The following is an 18,001-nucleotide window of genomic DNA, read 5'->3' on the forward strand; positions in this document are numbered from 1 at the left end:
AAATCATATAAACATGAGAAATTATATAATACATGGGAAGCACATTTCTGTGCCCAGCTACTGGCCTATACAGGAGCTGCTCCCCATTATTTGACCTACTTGACATTTCAAAAAGAGAGAAACTACTGCATGCTGCATTTGTGCTCACATTAATGCATGAAACAGTCTTAACTGGGGCTCTACTTAACAGAAAAAAGATTTTTGCACAAGCAAATTTAAATCAATAGGATTGATGTACTCATTAGTAACTTCCACTAACTAGTCGTGGCAATAAAGTGATCGTTAAACTTTAAAAAACAAGTTACCTGAAAGATTTCTTTATCTTGACAGAGAGCTGATTGTTGTTGAAGGGATAACATCTGACAATTTGTTTCATTGGGAGGAACCCATGGAGACTGCTGCCCAGGCAAAAGATAGGAGTTCACTCCTCTGCAAAGCAATGTCTTGTCTGATCCCAGAGGTAGAATCTCTTCCAAGTGTTTCAGGCTGCTGTATGAGCACGGAATTTTTGAGATGTAATTTGCTACAGACAGCAGTATGTTTGTTCTTCTGTTGTAGCTGTTATTCCTGTGGGGAGTGGTGGTTAAACATTTGTGCCAAAAGCCTTCCAACATGCTCTCTGGAACAACATCATTGCCAAGCAAGCACGCAAAGAGAGGAAGGTGTGTTAAACTAATACCCAGCACACGGCAAAGAACTTCTCGAGAGTACATAACAGTGACCAGTCTGTCCAAACGGAGGTTCTCAATGGAAAAGTAGGGACATGTGTTATAGATGAGGTAGTCACTATCTTGCCCCAGAATTCCTATACAGTTGTGGCGCAAACCATATGCAGCCACCTCAAAGTCTGCCTCTTGCAGTGTGCAGACTGTTTTTTGACCAAGTGATTTCAGTGCATAACGTGTAAAAGTAGGCAGAGCTGAAGGAAGAACAAACATTTCTCTCCCTGGCTGCTTCCTGTGAGTCTTGATAAACTGAAATAATCTGGCTATTTCCTCAGTATTTTTCATCCTCCGTTTGATCCACTCATCTCTCTTTTTCTCTTCTACCACCCCGTCGAAGTAAAACACCAACTTGATACCAGCTGCCATAAAAGCATTGATAAAATCCTCTAAAATGGCAAGGTACTCCCGCCACTGGCCACCGCACACCCAGGATTCTGGTGTGTACCAGTGTCTAACGCAACTCATGGCATCTACTACGATAACAGGTGGGCGATCAGGATGATCAATGCGATGCTTTTCTGCCATTTCTCTCAGATCTATCGTTTGGCACGCATCAGGGCAAACTCTTGCCAAAAATCCCTGCAAGCCTCTAACACCCATGGCTGATCTCCGAAACTCACAGCAGTCTGAAAGAAGAAAAATAAAAACATTCTAAGATGCAACACTGGAAAACAATGAAATTTTACAGTAATATTTTTAAACACTGCTTGGAAACAGAACTGTCATTTTTCTGCTTTTGCTGATAGTTCATTGCCATATCCCAGTTTTTAACAATGTGAAACGGTTCACTTCCCCTCTGCCAACCGGACATAAGTACTCATTCATTTTCCCTTCTACTTCTGCTTTTTATAGCAGTGAAAAATGTAAGTATCAAAAGATTCTCGTAAGTATGACCAAAAAAAATTCACTCCTTCATTCACATTGAATGAGTAAGGCTGGAAAGAACCTCAAGTTCAGCCTCCCATCCTAGAGCACACAGCAGAGGATTGCATTTGGACGGTTCTTGAGTATCTCCAGTGAGGGCGATTTCAAGTTAACAGCGTATAGAGAAGTACATAATACAAGAAAAACGAGGATAGATTTTGTTTTTTTTATTAAGAAATATACATGCTTATGGTATTCAAAAGGTAAAGAAAGGAAGTGAGTTTACAAAGTATAGTAAATAGCTTTTAAAAGCATTCCCGATACCTATCAGTTAAAGACAGTTCTGAATACCACCCTCTTTAATCACAGTTTGGTTTGGAAGGGGCCTTTCAGAACCTCGCAGGGTGCGGGGGCCGCTGCGCGTAGCCCCGGCAGGGCCGAGCCCCCCCCGCCCCGGGGTCCGTGCGGCTCCCGGCCCGCGCGGCCCGCGCACCCCGGGGCCGCAGCCGCCCAGCCCCGCCCCGCCCCGCCCGGCCCGGCCCGGCCCGGCCCCGCCCGGCCCGGCCCCGGGGAGCCCCCGGGCCGCGGTCCCACCGCCCGGCACTGACCCGAGCGCCGCTTCCGCTTCTCGCGGGGCGGGGCCGCGCCTGCGCCCGGCGGCGGGCCGGGCCGGGCCGGGCCTGTGAGGGGCAGGGCCGCTGGCAGCCGCGGCTGTCCCCGCCCGCGGGCTGCGCTCCCCGGCTCCTGGCTTTGTACGGCCACAATGGGGCCGGAGGGGCCACTGTGCCCCCGAACAAACCCGGCCGGCACGGGGGGGACGGGGCGGGGGACATGAAAGTGTCGCGCACCGAAATTGCTTCAAACCCCCCCGAGTCGCACTTGGGAGATTTATGTCCCCCCTGGCAGCGCGACCTTTGGCGGGGGGACGGGGTCGCTTTGTCGTGCCCGACGACTGCCAGCGGAGGGGAACCCCCGTTGTCCCCGGGCCGCACATCCCGGGAAAACGCCCTTGGTGCGGGCCGGGAACGAGACCCGCTCGCAGCCCGCCGGCAACAGGTGGGGACCTGAATAACTTCACATCTTTCCGGGAGGGGAAAGAGGGACACGGGGGAGCCCGTGGGAAGATTAGATCAGATGTTATTGCCGGTGAAAAATTAAAGAGAGCGGTGCTCTGGGGAGTGCAGATTAATATATTTGGTGACTCCGAGTGCACAAAGCCTCACCATTGTGGCTGTGTCTGAATGCCTGTGAATAGGATGGAGCATATGTGGCCTGTCACCGCAGGTGCCCACATCTGTTCGTCTCCGGGCAGATGCTCTCAGAAAAGGGGAGAGCATTTCCAAAAGCTCAGGCCCGCCCCATCCATACCCATCCTTTTTCTCATAATCACCTTCTGCAGTGTAGTTTTTGCCCCCACCTTCTCCCACCCCCTGCCTACCCTGAACGTGGAGAGATGCAGAAAGAAATAAAAACTGCACAAATTGGAAGTGGCTTGGAAAGCTCTGCAAGTATGTAATCAAAATGCTGCCCCCTCTCCTCCCCCAAAGTTTATAAGCAGCAAGTTTCGCCCTGCAGCCAGCATACAGTGCACAAGATGTACACACTGTGCAAAGCGGGGGAACACAAAAACCCTTCATGCGTGAAATGCAACACAGTACAGCAGCACTCTGTGCTGTCAGAGGGCTCTAGAGAGCGACCTGTGCTGGAGTGGTGGTTTGCAGCTACTATTTATAGTTCTGGCTTAAGATGACGATTAATTATGCTGGGCAAAAGAGGGAGTTTTCCTACAAGAACTGACAGAGGCAGCGAATATTGCTACTGAAGTTGGTAGCAGAAAGGGATCTTTCCAGCCGGAAGGGATCTTTCCAGCAAAATCTCATAGCTGCGATGCAGAACATTCTTTTGTTGAGGAGTGCCATCACATTTTTTATCACCTGTACATGACCTGAGTCCTGTTGCTCGCCCTCCCTCTCTGTGACACTGCTGCCAAGACAAGCCAGGCCTCAGCGCTGCATGGGGTTACACTGGGCTTACATGGCAATCTGTCTGCTGGGGCGCAGGATAAATATCAGGATCAAGGGATATTTCATGTGGTAAAGCACTTCAGAAGGTTTTCTAGTTCAAATGTGTTCTGTGGCTTCTGGTGTGGTGAAGATCTTGAGTATCCTTGAATTTAAAGTTGGGCAAAGATGCCGGTACTACAAATGGAAGGCCGAGGTGCTCTCGAGGTGGGCACGGGCAGAAAGAGCCTTTGAAACAGCATGTCCCAGAGCAGGGGCAGGGGAAGGAATGGGGCCTGCCCAGTTCAGAACACCCACGGGATGTTTTGGGAAAAGTTCCCCCCCAGACCGGGGGCAGGGGTGGAACCCGAGGGCTGAGGTAGGGCAAGGAGGGGGAAACCTTATTTCCCCAAACCCCTTTTGTCCTGTCGTTCCCTGGGGGGTCCCGTGGTTGTGCCCCCCCGGGCGGAGGTAAGCAGCCCTTCACCTTCCGACTTTGGGAGCAATGACAGCTCACGCACACGAGTGATCAATTTTATCCCTCTTAGTTTCCCACAAGCTAAATCCCGTCGGAAGCGAGCCAGGGAGCAAACCCAAACAAACAAGTAGCGCAGAGAAAAGGGGCCGGGGCGGGGGGAGGGGGTATCTGGCTTTCTCCTAGTGTGCAATCAGTAAAACACATATAGGGGCCACTTCGGGATTTGCCCAGGAAAGGGTTGGAGAGCAGCTGGCTGCGGTAATCTCCTCGGGAGACAAAGGAATGCCCCGTCCCAGGATCACAGGTAAACACACAACCATTGTAATGAAAATGAGGGGCTAGGATAGGGCCGGAGCAGATGATTTGCGATTTCAAAAAGGGGGCTGGGGGGAAGGGAAGACCCAGAGCTGCTTATCTATCATCTGGCCTCGCTGTGTGCCAGCTGAGCCACGCGACTGCCCTTTCTTATTCTAATCAGCACATGCCTTTGCAACTTTGGGCTAACCTACACGCTAAACTTCTTAATCCTCCTCTCTGCACACGGCAAGAGCGGCGGAGCGCCCCTCCGGCACCGCGGCCCCTCCGCGCTCGTCACGCACCCGCCTCGGGTCGGGGCGCCCGGCGGCGGGGCCCGAGGCAGCGCCAGCCCCCCAGGTCACGCCGCCGAGCCTGGGGCCAGCGGGGGAGCCAGAGCCCCAGCCCAGCGGCACCCTGCCTGCCCTGCCCCCTCTTCCCATGCCCTCCCACCCGGCCCGGCCCGGCTCGGCGGAACAGGTGAAGGGGGCGTGCGGCGGAGGGGCAGCAGCGCACACATACCTCCATAGGGACTATAGATCTAATTAAAATATTATGCACACTCGGCTACACATAGCTCCACACGTTCACGTCCCTCCGCCGACGCACCGTTCGCCATATGCCCGAAGCCCTCCGTCCCGGGAAAAATCAGTGTTGCACGCCAGCGATGGCAGCGCGTCGCCCTAATTAATACACGCACATATCCCACCCACTCCCCCTTTTAAAGTGACTTTTCCCATAATCTCGCTTAGAAATAAAAGCTGCGGCTGATGTGGAGCTCTCGGCCGCGCTGGTGCGCGACGCGACCGTAAATACTCGGCGGAGCAGGAGAGGGGGGCCGCCGTTGCGGGAAGGGTATCAATTAGGGGCAGGGAAGGAGAGCACAATACCCCACCAGCCCCAGCGAGCCGCTGGCAGGCGGGGCCGGGCCCGCCGCGTCCCGGCCGTGCGGGGTCACCGCGCCCTGGCAGGGCCCCACTCCCCGCGCCCGCCCCCGCCCCCGGGGGTCCCGCCGCCGGCTCACCCGGCGGGGCGGGTGCGGCCGCGCAGGGCGTCGGGCGGGACGGGACGGGACGGGACGGGACAGGAAGGGAAGGGACCGTCCGTCCGTCCGTGCCCAGCAGCGGGGGCCGGTGGCGGTGCGCGGGCACGGCGAACAGCGCGGGGGCGGCGGGGGACGGCGGGGGGCGGCGGGCGAGCGCGGTGCAGAGACACGCGGTTGGGAGCGAAAAAGCGCCATTTGGTTGGGAGCAGATGGCTGGCTGGGGGGCTGATCGCGTCTAAAGGCGTGTCATCCCCCTTCAGCGAGAATCCCTAAGGGCTCCCCTTGTCTTCGAAATCAATGAAAATTAAAGTGCAGAGAATGGATGAATAGTTAGACCTCGAGTCCCTCCTTTGTTCGCCTCAGCTACTGGTGGGCAGGAGTTAAACTACAACAGCCTCCTATAGAAACACTTAAGTTAAACAGTCTCCCCGTTAGTCCAGCATCTGAAAGAGAGAGGGAGAGGGGGGAAAAAAGCAGAAAAAGGAGCTTTCTGCTTGATTTCCCCAATACAGAATCGCGTGGCATAAATTAAGCCAGAGAAGAATGAGCGCCGTGGGCAGGATCCTGCCGGCTCTCACGGCGCCTTTCAGTCACGCTCAGCAGCGGTAATCGAGAAATCTGTGCCACGTCAATTTAACAAATACCCGGTACCGAAGGGGGGTTGTTAAGGATTTGGGGGCAAGTTTTTTCGTTTTTTTTTTTTTTTTTTTTTTTTTTTTTTTTTTTTTTTAATCTATCGCTAAGTTAAAGCCCTCGCGCGTGTAACTTTTTATTTCCAGTTTTTTAAGCAAGGAGATGCTAATGGACCAACTTTCTATCTCTCGTAGATTAAAAGATCCGCGTTGATATATCACTTCTCGCCTCTACCGACGGGCCACCACCCAAATTTCAAGACAGATATTGCCGCTCACCCCGGCCCCCCCACCTCCCCCCCCGCCCCACTCGCTTAGCAAATCTCATTCGAAGCGATGTTTTCCCCCTCTCTCTTTTTTTCCGGGGATAACGCCGCAGCAAAGTTTGCGAAGCAGCGACAAGCCACTTGAAAAGATGTTGACGCTAGGTGGCAAAAGTAATGTGCAGTGAAAACCGGCGCTGCTGCGGGATGCGCCCCCCCGCTCCCCGCTGCTGAGGCTGGGCACGGCGGGGGCGGGCGGCCGGGCCTCCGGGGATCCGCCGCCCGCTCCTCTCCGCTCTCTCCTGGGCCGCCTTCCCTACGTCCTCGCAGGATGCCTGCGGGATCGCTGGTCCCCTCTCTATCCGGACACAACTCCGGGGTAAAAAAAAAAAAAAAAAAAAAATCAAAAAAAAATCAAACCCAAACATTCCTGTACATTTTAAACTTTTGCTTATGCGTCGAGGGGCGGGGAGAGGTGAGAGTAAGAGCACCTGGATGTAGATGGCTCGTTCGACTACAACTAGATGTAAAGGACACACACTGAGTGGCAAAACGTTGCAAAGATCTGGATGCTTGTACCAAGGGTTGGAGTAGGTGGCCTGGGTTTGCGGTAGATGCCACAAACCCCTAGTAAATGAATGTGGGCAGCTACAGTCCTGGAACAGTCAAGAAGAGCTGGGCTGAATGAACTCATTAGTGATTTTCTTTTAATTGGTATTACTCAATGCTTTTACTTTAAGAAGTCTTTAAGATTTTTTTTTCCTAGCGCATTGTAAGATAATTTGTGATCAAGACATCTGCTTCAATGGAAGCCACATTTTGCCATGCAAATGCACGTTTCAACCCAATAAAGTCGCCATAATAAGGCTTTTAGCACGGCATACCTACAGTGAGGTTATTGTAGCCAAATCCTCTCCTTTTGCACACAAGCTTAATCTGTGCTGAAATGATCTGTTACAATTAAAATGACATTTACAGAGACAGTTACACCTTGCATCCTAATGAACTCGCCTGCGCCTACCAAAGGTGTTTAAACAGAGTGCCTAAACAAAGTGGAAAACCCTGATTCGAGTGACATGCCAGAGTCGCCCTCCAACTTTTATCCCGTTTCCATCCATCATTAAGAAACTCCTCAAATGGTAATAGTCTTTATCCCTTTTTCACCGCACCAGTAAACTCCTTTCCATGTTTTAAAGATCAAAACAAAAGTTGTACTGTCTGATGGGTACGTTAAAATTTATAAAGGTGACGACTGGTGTAAATTTGGGCTAGTTTATTTTGTGGGCGTATGTGTGTGTATGTGAGTGTGTGTGTATGTGTGTTGCAGAGGGGGGAAGTGCTGGAAGGGATTTCTTTAAAAAATGTGCGGACATTGTTGTAGAGGCAGTAGCGTGCGCCGAGGGGAGCTCTTTCTCTCCCTCGCATTGTGCAGGGAGCAGGTGCTGTCTACATTACCATACAGCTGAGAGCACAAAGAGCTAACTGATTCAGCCCTCACACAATAACAAACGGCCTTAATGACAGCCACGCGAACGACACACACCAAACTCACTTTTTACTAAGCTGAAGGACGAAAAAAGAGAGAGGGAGAGAGAGAGACGGAGAGAGAGAGAGAGGTTGCTGGTGATGATGATAATAATCATAGAGGGGTGCGGGACCCGGGCACAGCGAGTGGCTCTCTCCAGCAGCGGTGGTGACGGGGACGGGACCCGCGGAGCCCCGCAAACGGGTCCCTTCCACGAGTCCCCGCCGCGAACCCGCCCACGTCCTCCCTCGCCGCCAGACCCCCGGGGATCCCCCGTGCCTCTGCCGGCAGGATGCGCGCCGTGAGCGGAGCCAAGGGAAGAGCGAGCCCCGGGTCATTTCGTCCACGTTCGTTGTCCCCCTCCCCAATTACCCCGGTTATGCCAGGGTAAATGCGGTGTGAATTTCATGGGATGGGACTCCCCTCGTTATGGCTCGATGGCTCCCTTGTCCCTTTAACGCCGGAGAAGCCCCTTAGAGTAGCCGCGATCACCGAGTCACTTTTTGGGGTCACGGCGGCTCCTCTGCACGTTCCAAGAGGCAATTACAGCCCGCCGTCCCCGGGGCTGCTCTCTGGCCGGAGCGTGTTGCACTGCCTCTCCCCGGTGCAGAGGGGGTGTTACCCTCTCGCCGGAGCAGAAGGGGGATTCTTGCGGTTACCAAATTTGCAGGAATGTAAATGAACACGTTTTGTGAGCGCGAAGGGGAGGGGGAGGAGGGTTGCACATTTTACAGCTCACTGACCATTTGGCGATCCATTGAGAGGAGGGTTTGGAAAAGTGGCTCCTTTGTGACAGCTCTAGCCAGATTGGGGGGCTGCTCATTTGCATCTCATTAGGCATGCAGTCGGCCGGCGGGATATAAGGGCGGCAGGCGCCCAAGGAGAGGCAGATCCTTAGCGCTTCACCCTCGGAGAGAGCCGCCGAGCCGAGCCGAGCCGCGGCACGGAGCGGAGCGGAGCAGAGCAGGCACCCCCTCCCCCGTAGGAGCACACCCGGACACGCTCTGTTCGTTGCTGTTGAGACACGAGCTTATTTTTGTTGGCTGGGATTCCTCTAAAAACAAAAGTAAACCCACAACAAGGAAAGAGAGCTTCGCTTCCTTTGAAAAAAAAAAAAAAAAAAAGGAAAAGAAAAGAGAAAAAAAAAAAAAAAGAAAAAAGGGGATCAAGGCTCCGACGTGACCTGCCCGCCACCGCTGCTGTTTGACACCCACCAGCCCCGACGTGCGCAGGGCGAGCGCAGCCGCGCAGAGCCGCTCCCGAATCGCACCGCCCCGGGAATTATCGCCGCTGCCTCCGCCGCTGCCTCTGCAGGGATTTCCAGATCGCCAATTTTTAATCTTCCTTGGGAAGCCTTTTCTCTGCCTCTGTTGGGAATTAAGTTGCTTTTATTTTATTATTTTTATTTTTTTTTTCTTCCTGGCGAAAAGGAGGAGCATCGTGGATTGCGAAAGAAAAAGAGTTTAACAGATAAATATTATTTTTTTCCCCCCGTCCTCTTTTTCTCTCTTTTTCTTTTGCCATCCGAAAGAGCTGTCAGTTGCTGACAGGCTACATCTAGAGGTATCGACAAAAGAGAAAAAAAAAAGTCAGAGACACTCCTGAAAGAAGGAGACCGTGACACTAACTCTTCCAGCTCTGCTGGGACGAGCGGCTTTGGCCGCTGTGTTTTTCCCTTACCCCGAGAGACACTTTCCCTTTTTCCCTCTGACGAGAAGATAAGGGGGAGGAAAGCGAGGGCACCAGAGCTGCACCTCCAAAATGGGAGGTCGGTTCCTGCTGACGCTCGCCGTCCTCTCGGTGCTGCTGAGCCGTTGCCAGGTAAGTGCCTGCGGGGTGGGGGACAGGAATGCCTGCACCGAGGGGTCCCTGCTCCGGGGAGTCCCGCGGGGGATGCCGTGGGCTGTCGCTGCCGGTCGCAGCCGTGAGGAGCGGGGAGGGGGTGGCCGCTGTGGCCGGGGCCAGGGTCGGGCTGGGGAGCGGGCTGCTCGGTGGCTGACGGCCGCTGTCCCCGCCCCGCAGGTCGGCTCCTCCGGGGTCTTCGAGCTGAAGCTGCAGGAATTTGTCAATAAGAAGGGGCTGCTCAGCAACCGCAATTGCTGCCGCGGGGGCGGCCCCGGCGCCGGCGGGCTCCAGCAGTGCGACTGCAAGACCTTCTTCCGCGTCTGCCTCAAGCACTACCAGGCCAGCGTGTCCCCCGAGCCGCCCTGCACCTACGGCAGCGCCATCACCCCCGTCCTCGGCGCCAACTCCTTCAGCGTCCCCGACGGCGCGGGCGGTGCCGACCCCGCCTTCAGCAATCCCATCCGCTTCCCCTTCGGCTTCACCTGGCCCGTAAGTGGGGGGCGATGCTGGAGGGGGCAGCAGATATCCATCCCGTCCCATCCTGTGCCATTCCAAGAGGCCACCAATCCCCTTGAAGTGTCAAGATGGGAGGGGGACAACCACTGATAACTCCTGGGGACTGGTGGCACTGCCCCATTGGCCTACCTGCTCTCATGCTCTCCTGGTGGGTTGTCTCTCTTCTTTCTACAGGGCACCTTCTCACTCATCATTGAGGCTCTGCATACGGACTCACCTGATGACCTCACCACTGGTAAATGTGCTGAAACACACTTTTCCTTGTAATAATCGCGGCCCTGCAGCCCTAATTGGCCCTTTTCTCTGCAATCTGTAGCACATTCTCCTCTACAGTAGACCTGTGGCAACAGAGGCCAACCTGTTGGCATGCAGCCACGTCATCCTGCCTCTGCAGTTCCCCTCCCACCAGAGACCCCCCTATGCCCTGCCTGCTTTGGGCTCTCTAACAACTCTCCTCTCCACTTTCACACAGAAAACCCTGAGCGCCTCATCAGCCGCCTGGCTACCCAGAGACACTTGGCAGTGGGTGAAGAGTGGTCCCAGGACCTGCACAGCAGCGGCCGCACTGACCTCAAGTACTCCTATCGCTTCGTGTGTGATGAGCACTACTATGGAGAAGGCTGCTCTGTCTTCTGCCGGCCCCGGGACGATGCCTTTGGTCACTTCACCTGTGGAGAGCGTGGCGAGAAAGTCTGCAACCCGGGCTGGAAAGGCCAGTACTGCACTGAGCGTAAGTATCCACCTCCTTGTCTCCTTGGGTGCCCCTTGCAGCAGTGTCTCCTGAGCTCTTGGGGTTGGCGGAGGGGTCTTTCTCTGACATCAGTCCCCATGGGGAGAGAGAACCAAGCAATGGTGGGTGGATGTTTGGTTCCATGCCCAAGCCATACCAGTGTGAGGGATGGGAGATCTCAGCGTTGTCACAGAAAATTAATGCAGAAAGTTAATGCAGCCCCTTCTCAAGCCAACAAAATGTCAGTGTCAACACTACACTCTTGCTTATTTGCTTTAGACCATTTAATCTGGTACCAAAATGTTCAGTAGTTCCTTGAGGATTTATTAAAATATATCAGGACTACTTTTTATACCTATCCACCCTCCAACCACGCAACTTTGATATCGTCACCTACAGGGTATGTAGCTTCAGGGGAGGTAGCTTGGCTTTGGCAACATCCATGTGACAGCCTTGTGCATAGCCTTGCTACGGTCTGATCCTCTGTGGCCTTGTATTAAGAAGAATATCAGGAAGTCCAAGACATTCTCTATGGCTTCTAGACTGTACATTTCTCATTTAGGGTACTCATATGCTGCCACTAACAGAAATTTCTGCACATGGGGCCACAAGAACATTCAACTTATTCCCCAGCTCTCTTCTGACCCATTGCCATGATAATTAATACAAATAAAGTAGTGAGGGACATGAAACATACCCCAGAGCTTGAAGTTTTTGAGGAATGTGGTGTGTTGATACAGCAGGAAAAGCTGGGACAGTAAGCAGATCACAGACAGGATAGTCCAGGATGTCAGATACTTTCCGGTTGTACGAGATTCCGCCCTTTGTAGATCCATAGCAGTGTACACCCAAACGTGCACACAGAGCCCCTGCTGCAGCCTGTGATGGCATTCTCTGTGTGTCTATACACGGATCTGAAATATGCTGGCAGATGACGTACTGGGCCAGTGCTCCTCTGTAGTCATCAAAGGGCCAGTCAGGCAGGAAGAAAACAGTTTCCAGGCCACAAAGCAGCCTCTCAGCTTTCTTCTTGTTGTGTTTTTGTTTCTTTTTAAACCCACCTACACTGTGGTCTCAGCTGAGCTGCTATCAAACCATTCCTGATTGATTATTCACACTTAGTGACTGCTAGGATGCTTTTAGCGGTTCATGGTACGATGTTGCACAATAAACAGCAGGCAAAGGGGCTCACATTTTCTTTGATGGTGTTTTAAATAAGAGCTACAACCTTTCCTATGATCAAAAGTACCTAGCCCAGTTGTGTCAAGGGGTGGGGAAAAAGGAAACATTTTGATAATGAGCTCTTTTGGGGCTGTCAGCACTTCTGAATACCTGCACATCTCTGCTATTCCCACAGCGAAACAGAAGGCTGTCCATCTTTCTTGACTCATTACGTACCTTCTTTGCTGTGTTTTCCCTCAGAAAAAAACCAGCTTATAGCACTGACACAAACCTACTAGGCAGGGGAGATGTGTTTATGTGTGCATGCAAAAAGAATGTTTTGCCGTTAGTGAGTGGAGCTGCCAGTTGCACATTGCTTCCCGTTGCCTTGCCCCCAGCTCCATTCTTTCCAACTTGGAGGCGATCTGATTATCAGCACTGCTTCTTTCTTTCTTTTTCTTCCCCCCTCCTTCCCCTCGCATGCCATTGTCTCCGGCTGGCTTTGTTGAATTAAAACTTTGCAGTGCCTGCTTAATGAGTTCCATAACCAGGCAAAGTAATGAGGAGAAGTCCCTTTTTTCCCTTCTCTCATCCTCCCTCCTGCTGGCCTGCTTACCTCTTTTACCAGGGCTGCACCCACCCGCCCGCCCCTTTTTGGAGCAGGGTGGAGGGGGGAAGGAGGGAGGAAGAACTTTAGACTTATTTATTTGAATAAGAAAAAAAAAAGTTTTTTTGCAGCGAAATCACGCGCGTGCCATAGATTAGCTGTGGGCAGGGATAGGCTGCCCGGTCGCCGGCCGCCGGCCCCATTGGCTCCAGGGCCGGGGTATTGTTGCAGTGGGGCAGCTGCTGGGAGAGAATAGACAATAGAGCAGCTGTCTTGCACTGGCACCCTGCACACCAGCTGTCCACTCTTATCTGCACACACACTTTCGGGGGATATTAAGAGGTGGAGCTGTGTGCATAGAATTGGAAAAAAGGACTTCTGACCCTCACTGGGAAGGGAAGGGGGGTGAGGGGCTGTGGGGAAGGGAGCAATTGTGAGCCCTCTTTTGTCTGTGTGCAACTGTATTAAGAAGAATGCTCATCCCTGGTGATAAGTAAAGTGCCCAGTTACGGGGCAAGATCAATACTCCTTCAGACTCCAGAGATTAATTCAGCTGTGCTTAACTGCCCCAACCTAGTAAAAGGGACTCACTCCCCACCCACAAGGTGCTCTCAGACTCAGACTTGTAAAAGAGAGTTGTTTTGGCACCAGTGCTGATGTCTTACCTTGCTTGGTTTGTTTACAGCAATTTGTTTGCCTGGGTGTGATGAGCAACACGGCTTTTGCGACAAGCCTGGGGAATGCAAGTAAGTTTACCACTCCTTCTTCCTTCTTTGTCTTTCAGTGTTGATGCTCTGGTGTTAAATAAGCCAATGGACATTTGAAGGGTTGGTTTAAAGGCCTTTCTTCATATTAGATGGAAATTTGAAATATCTGGTTGATGCCAGATCAAAGTATTATTCCATAAGTCAAACATCAGTGCCATTAATATTAACCTAATGGGTTTACAGTGCCATGTGTAAGGTTTGGCTCTTTGTTATTTAAACAAATTACCAATGAGAACCATGGGTCTATCTAAGGAAGTGGAAGAAATAGCTAGGACGGATGAAAGCTGATGCTATGGTTGGACTTGGTGACTTTCTCACATGAAGGATCACCAAGGGCTTTTAGGAAACTTGATCCCTGGCATCCATGTGCTTGCAAAGTTTGTGATAGGGTTTCCAACTGTGAGAAGTCTAAATCTGATGAGACTTTTTTGTTATCTTTTTTTTCAGATGCAGAGTGGGCTGGCAGGGGCGATATTGTGACGAGTGCATCCGCTACCCAGGCTGCCTTCATGGTACCTGTCAGCAGCCGTGGCAGTGCAACTGCCAGGAAGGCTGGGGTGGCCTTTTCTGCAACCAGGGTAAGTCCTCAGTCCTTGCCTGAGCATCTGTTTTAAAATGCAGAGAGCAGGCAACTATTTTCAGCTCACCCACTGTCTGCTAGTCTTGCAAAGTAGTAAACACTGTGGCTGCTCTCTTTAAAAAAAGAAAATATATCTTTTACAGACCTGAACTACTGCACCCACCACAAGCCCTGCAAGAATGGTGCCACATGCACTAATACTGGTCAGGGGAGCTACACTTGTTCATGCCGACCTGGGTATACAGGCTCCAACTGTGAGATTGAAATCAATGAATGCGATGCCAACCCTTGCAAGAATGGTGGAAGCTGCACTGTAAGTTGTTTGTTAAACTCCTCCAAGGGAGGAATTAATGTCAGTTTTACTAATTTTCAAAATCCCTTTTTGGATTTCAGAGCAAGTTCACACAAATGTTTTGATCGTTTCTCATTTTTTCTCCCCAGGATCTTGAGAACAGCTATTCCTGTACCTGCCCCCCAGGCTTCTATGGGAAGAACTGTGAGCTGAGCGCGATGACTTGTGCAGATGGACCGTGCTTCAATGGTGGGCGCTGCACCGACAACCCTGACGGGGGCTACAGCTGCCGCTGCCCACTGGGTTATTCTGGGTTCAACTGTGAAAAGAAAATTGATTACTGCAGTTCCAGCCCTTGTGCTAATGGTAAGGCCAAACAGCATACACTTACTTTGGCGTCTGGTCTGGAGTTCCTAACAAGTCACACTGATCAAGGCATGCTGATCAATCATAGTATTGTCTGGATTGGGAGGGACCTTAAAGGTCATCTAGTTCCAAGCCCCTGCATGGGCAAGGATACCTTTCACTAGACCAGGCTGTTCAAAGCTCCATGGAACCTGGCCTTGAACACTGCCAGGGATGGAACATCCACGACTTCTCTGGGCAGCTGGTTCTCTAACAGTAAATAATTTTTTCATAGTATCTTATCTAAACCTGCTGTCTTTCAGTTTAAAGCCATTCTGCCTTGACCTACCACTACACTCTCTTATAAAAAAGTTTGTGTCATGTCGATAGTCGACCTGGAGGAGGATCTGTACTAAGAAAGCAATGGCTTGGGCCATTGCTGCAGATTGTATTTTCTGATGGCCAAGTGGCCAAGTAACTTGGCCTGAAGCTTCATGCATGTAAACATGGAAGATTATACTTTCAAATCCTTTACAAAGAGTCTTAGGGGTCTGTGGATGCAAATGCCACACAAGTGCTAAGCATTATTACTTGTAATTTGGTAACAGTAATTTTCCTGTTTTGATTAAACTAGTGAAGACTTTCTGTACTGTAATCCTCCTTATTCATTGACACTCAAACTCTGTAACATGAGATGTGGTGTTAATCTGACCTGGGCTAGTGTTCTGGTTCGAGTTGAGTGAAATGTTAAAAAAGGAATAGGATTGAGAATGAAAAATAAATCTGCTTAACAAAAATCTTTCTTAAAAACATGCACTTTTTATGTTGGATTAGACTTGTCAAAGGTCAAGCTGACCTCTCAAAAAGAAAGCTTTCCTCAGCTGCTGGTTGGGCCTTTTGCCCCAAGAGCAGCGAGTGGGGGCCTGTTGTGTCTGGCTGCCCACCACTCAGCTCGTCCCCCTTCCTGTCTTGCAGGAGCCCAGTGTGTCGATCTGGGGAACTCCTATATCTGCCAGTGCCAGGCTGGCTTCACTGGGAGGCACTGCGATGACAACGTGGACGACTGTGCCTCCTTCCCCTGTGTCAACGGAGGGACCTGCCAGGATGGCATCAATGACTATTCCTGCACCTGCCCCCCAGGATACAACGGGAAGAACTGCAGCACCCCGGTGAGCAGATGCGAACACAACCCTTGCCACAATGGGGCCACCTGCCATGAAAGAAACAACCGCTATGTCTGTGAGTGTGCCCGGGGCTACGGCGGGCTCAACTGCCAGTTTCTTCTCCCTGAGCCACCTCAGGGACCTGTCATCGTTGACTTCACTGAAAAGTACACGGAAGGCCAGAACTCCCAGTTCCCCTGGATCGCCGTCTGTGCTGGGATTATTCTGGTCCTCATGCTGCTGCTGGGGTGTGCTGCTGTGGTCGTCTGCGTCAGGCTCAGAGTGCAGAAGAGGCACCACCAGCCCGATGCCTGCAGGAGTGAGACTGAGACTATGAATAACCTGGCAAACTGCCAGCGCGAGAAGGACATTTCCATAAGTGTCATTGGTGCCACTCAGATTAAAAACACAAATAAGAAAGTAGACTTTCACAGCGATAACTCTGATAAAAATGGCTACAAAGCCAGGTACCCATCAGTGGATTACAATTTGGTGCATGAACTCAAGAATGAGGACTCAGTTAAGGAGGAGCACAGCAAATGTGAAGCCAAGTGTGAAACGTATGATTCAGAGGCAGAAGAGAAAAGTGCAGTACAACTAAAGAGGTATCTCACATCTGAGTGCAGGGGGCGGCTTGGCTTTGAAGGGGGAGTGTATATCTCATAGGTAGCATTAAGCAACAACCATCTGACTTATTCTTTCTCTTTTTGCCTTCAATAGTGATACTTCTGAAAGAAAGCGACCAGATTCAGTATATTCCACTTCAAAGGACACAAAGTACCAGTCGGTGTATGTCATATCAGAAGAAAAAGATGAGTGCATCATAGCAACTGAGGTTAGTAGGGTTGGAACAGCAGAGAAAAGTCTTGCTCTGCAGCTCCCATCCAATACATGCCAGGGCAGATAAACTCCTTTCCATAATGCCACAGTGGTTTGTATCTTTTGAAGTCCAGACAGCTTGAGTTTATGATGCTGTGGACATTGCTTAGTGACTTACTGCTGGGGATGTTGTGGGATGGACAAGTTTTGTAGACTAGGGTACAATGGTAGTGTGGTTGAGGTGTGCTGACCCACCCCTTGGTGTGCTTCATGCAGAGTCCTGACCATCTGCAACCTTACAGCCCTCTTCATATGTTTCATTAACCTCTCCTGATCTCTACTTGTGTTTTCTCTTTCCAGGTGTAAACCAGAGGTCATGTGGCAAAGTGGTTGTTCAGAACAATTTCAGAGGAGATGTGCCCCAATGAATGCTGCTGAAAGAGGAATGGGAGATAGATTCCTTCACTGACTGCTGCTGAGAAACTAAATTCAGGCTTGAGCTGGTTCTCTACTGAAGTTAGCAAAGTGACTGCAAAATAAAGAAACAAGATGGACACTAGGCAAGGGTCTGTGTTCAAGGATTACTGTTGCACTGCCTTTTATGAATTTTATCATTGCACTATGGTCAGTTGCTTTTCTATATATATTTAAATGAATGGACTTAATTACTACATAAGAAGCATGCACTGCCTGAAGTGTATATTTTGGATTATTATGAGCCAGTCTTTTCTTGAATTAGAGACACAAACACTGCCTTTATTGTCTTTTTTGATACTAAAATGTGTTTTTACTAGGTGAGAAAAAGTGTGTTATTTTTTTGAATCTGTAAAAATATTTTCATGATAATTGTAAAGCTTGAGTATTTTGTGATGTTCTTTTTTTATAATTTAAATTTTTTGGTAAATATGTACAAAGGCACTTCGGGTCTATGTGACTATATTTTTTGTATATAAATGTATTTATGGAATATTGTGCAAATGTTATTTGATTTTTTTTACCGTTTTGTTAATGAAGAAATTCATTTTTAAAATATTTTTCCAAAATAAATATTATTAATGATAACCAGAGTGCTATGTTTATTCCACATCTGATGATGTACTGACTGAGCTTTGCAACCAGGCATCTGACAGGCCTGTGTGGACTCATGGGGGCATTGAGTAGGACTGAGACTTATTACAAAGACTGGGGAACAACTTGCTGTGTGTAGACCCTCCATCTTTCCCCTCCTAATCTTCTGACCTGTTGACCTCATGGTTGTGCTCAGTATTACTCCAAAGGCAAATGGCAAAACCTTGAGTAATATTTGCCCAGTCATGTTGGGCTGTGTGTTTATGTAAACACATATGGAGT

General features: G+C 50.6%; 2 protein-coding genes and 1 long non-coding RNA gene across 5 annotated transcripts in view; 2 read left to right on the plus strand and 1 right to left on the minus strand.

Annotated features, from left to right (window-relative positions):
* FAM120B (family with sequence similarity 120 member B) overlaps positions 1-2,259 on the minus strand; it is a 48,371-nt gene extending 46,112 nt beyond the window's left edge. For 2 of the 3 annotated variants that reach the window (XM_068185121.1, XM_068185119.1), the window contains exons 1-2: positions 2,198-2,259; positions 306-1,351 (exon numbers count right to left, since the gene is read on the minus strand). In XM_068185121.1, coding sequence (XP_068041222.1) covers positions 306-1,325 — 1,020 coding nt within the window. In that variant the 5' untranslated portion in view covers positions 1,326-1,351; positions 2,198-2,259. The remainder of the gene's footprint in view (positions 1-305; positions 1,352-2,197) is intronic. The other variant, XM_068185122.1, reaches the window with a different exon arrangement.
* Positions 2,260-3,986: 1,727 nt separating this feature from the next.
* LOC137471099 (uncharacterized) lies at positions 3,987-7,282 on the plus strand. Its single transcript, XR_010997408.1, has 2 exons — positions 3,987-4,371; positions 6,234-7,282. It is a non-coding gene; the product is annotated as an uncharacterized lncRNA (long non-coding RNA).
* A 1,099-nt stretch (positions 7,283-8,381) lies between these two features.
* On the plus strand, positions 8,382-17,713 carry DLL1 (delta like canonical Notch ligand 1). The gene is made up of 11 exons (XM_068185118.1): positions 8,382-9,647; positions 9,849-10,160; positions 10,362-10,422; positions 10,660-10,917; positions 13,371-13,431; positions 13,900-14,030; positions 14,176-14,345; positions 14,474-14,690; positions 15,645-16,437; positions 16,553-16,667; positions 17,012-17,713. Exons 1-11 carry the CDS (start codon positions 9,588-9,590, stop codon positions 17,015-17,017), a joined length of 2,184 nt encoding a protein of 727 aa, XP_068041219.1. The 5' UTR covers positions 8,382-9,587; the 3' UTR covers positions 17,018-17,713.
* Positions 17,714-18,001: the final 288 nt, after the last annotated feature.

This window comes from Anomalospiza imberbis, chromosome 3 (assembly GCF_031753505.1).
Source record: "Anomalospiza imberbis isolate Cuckoo-Finch-1a 21T00152 chromosome 3, ASM3175350v1, whole genome shotgun sequence".
NCBI classification, from domain to species: Eukaryota; Metazoa; Chordata; class Aves; order Passeriformes; family Viduidae; genus Anomalospiza; species Anomalospiza imberbis.

Bases quoted from the DNA above. Each gene is read 5' to 3' on its own strand.
- DLL1 (XM_068185118.1), top strand. From the start codon at position 9,588: ATGGGAGGTCGGTTCCTGCTGACGCTCGCCGTCCTCTCGGTGCTGCTG. The intron at 9,648-9,848 runs GTAAGTGCCTGC...CCCGCCCCGCAG, and splicing joins TGCTGCTGAGCCGTTGCCAG to GTCGGCTCCTCCGGGGTCTT. The intron at 14,691-15,644 runs GTAAGGCCAAAC...CCTGTCTTGCAG, and splicing joins TTCCAGCCCTTGTGCTAATG to GAGCCCAGTGTGTCGATCTG.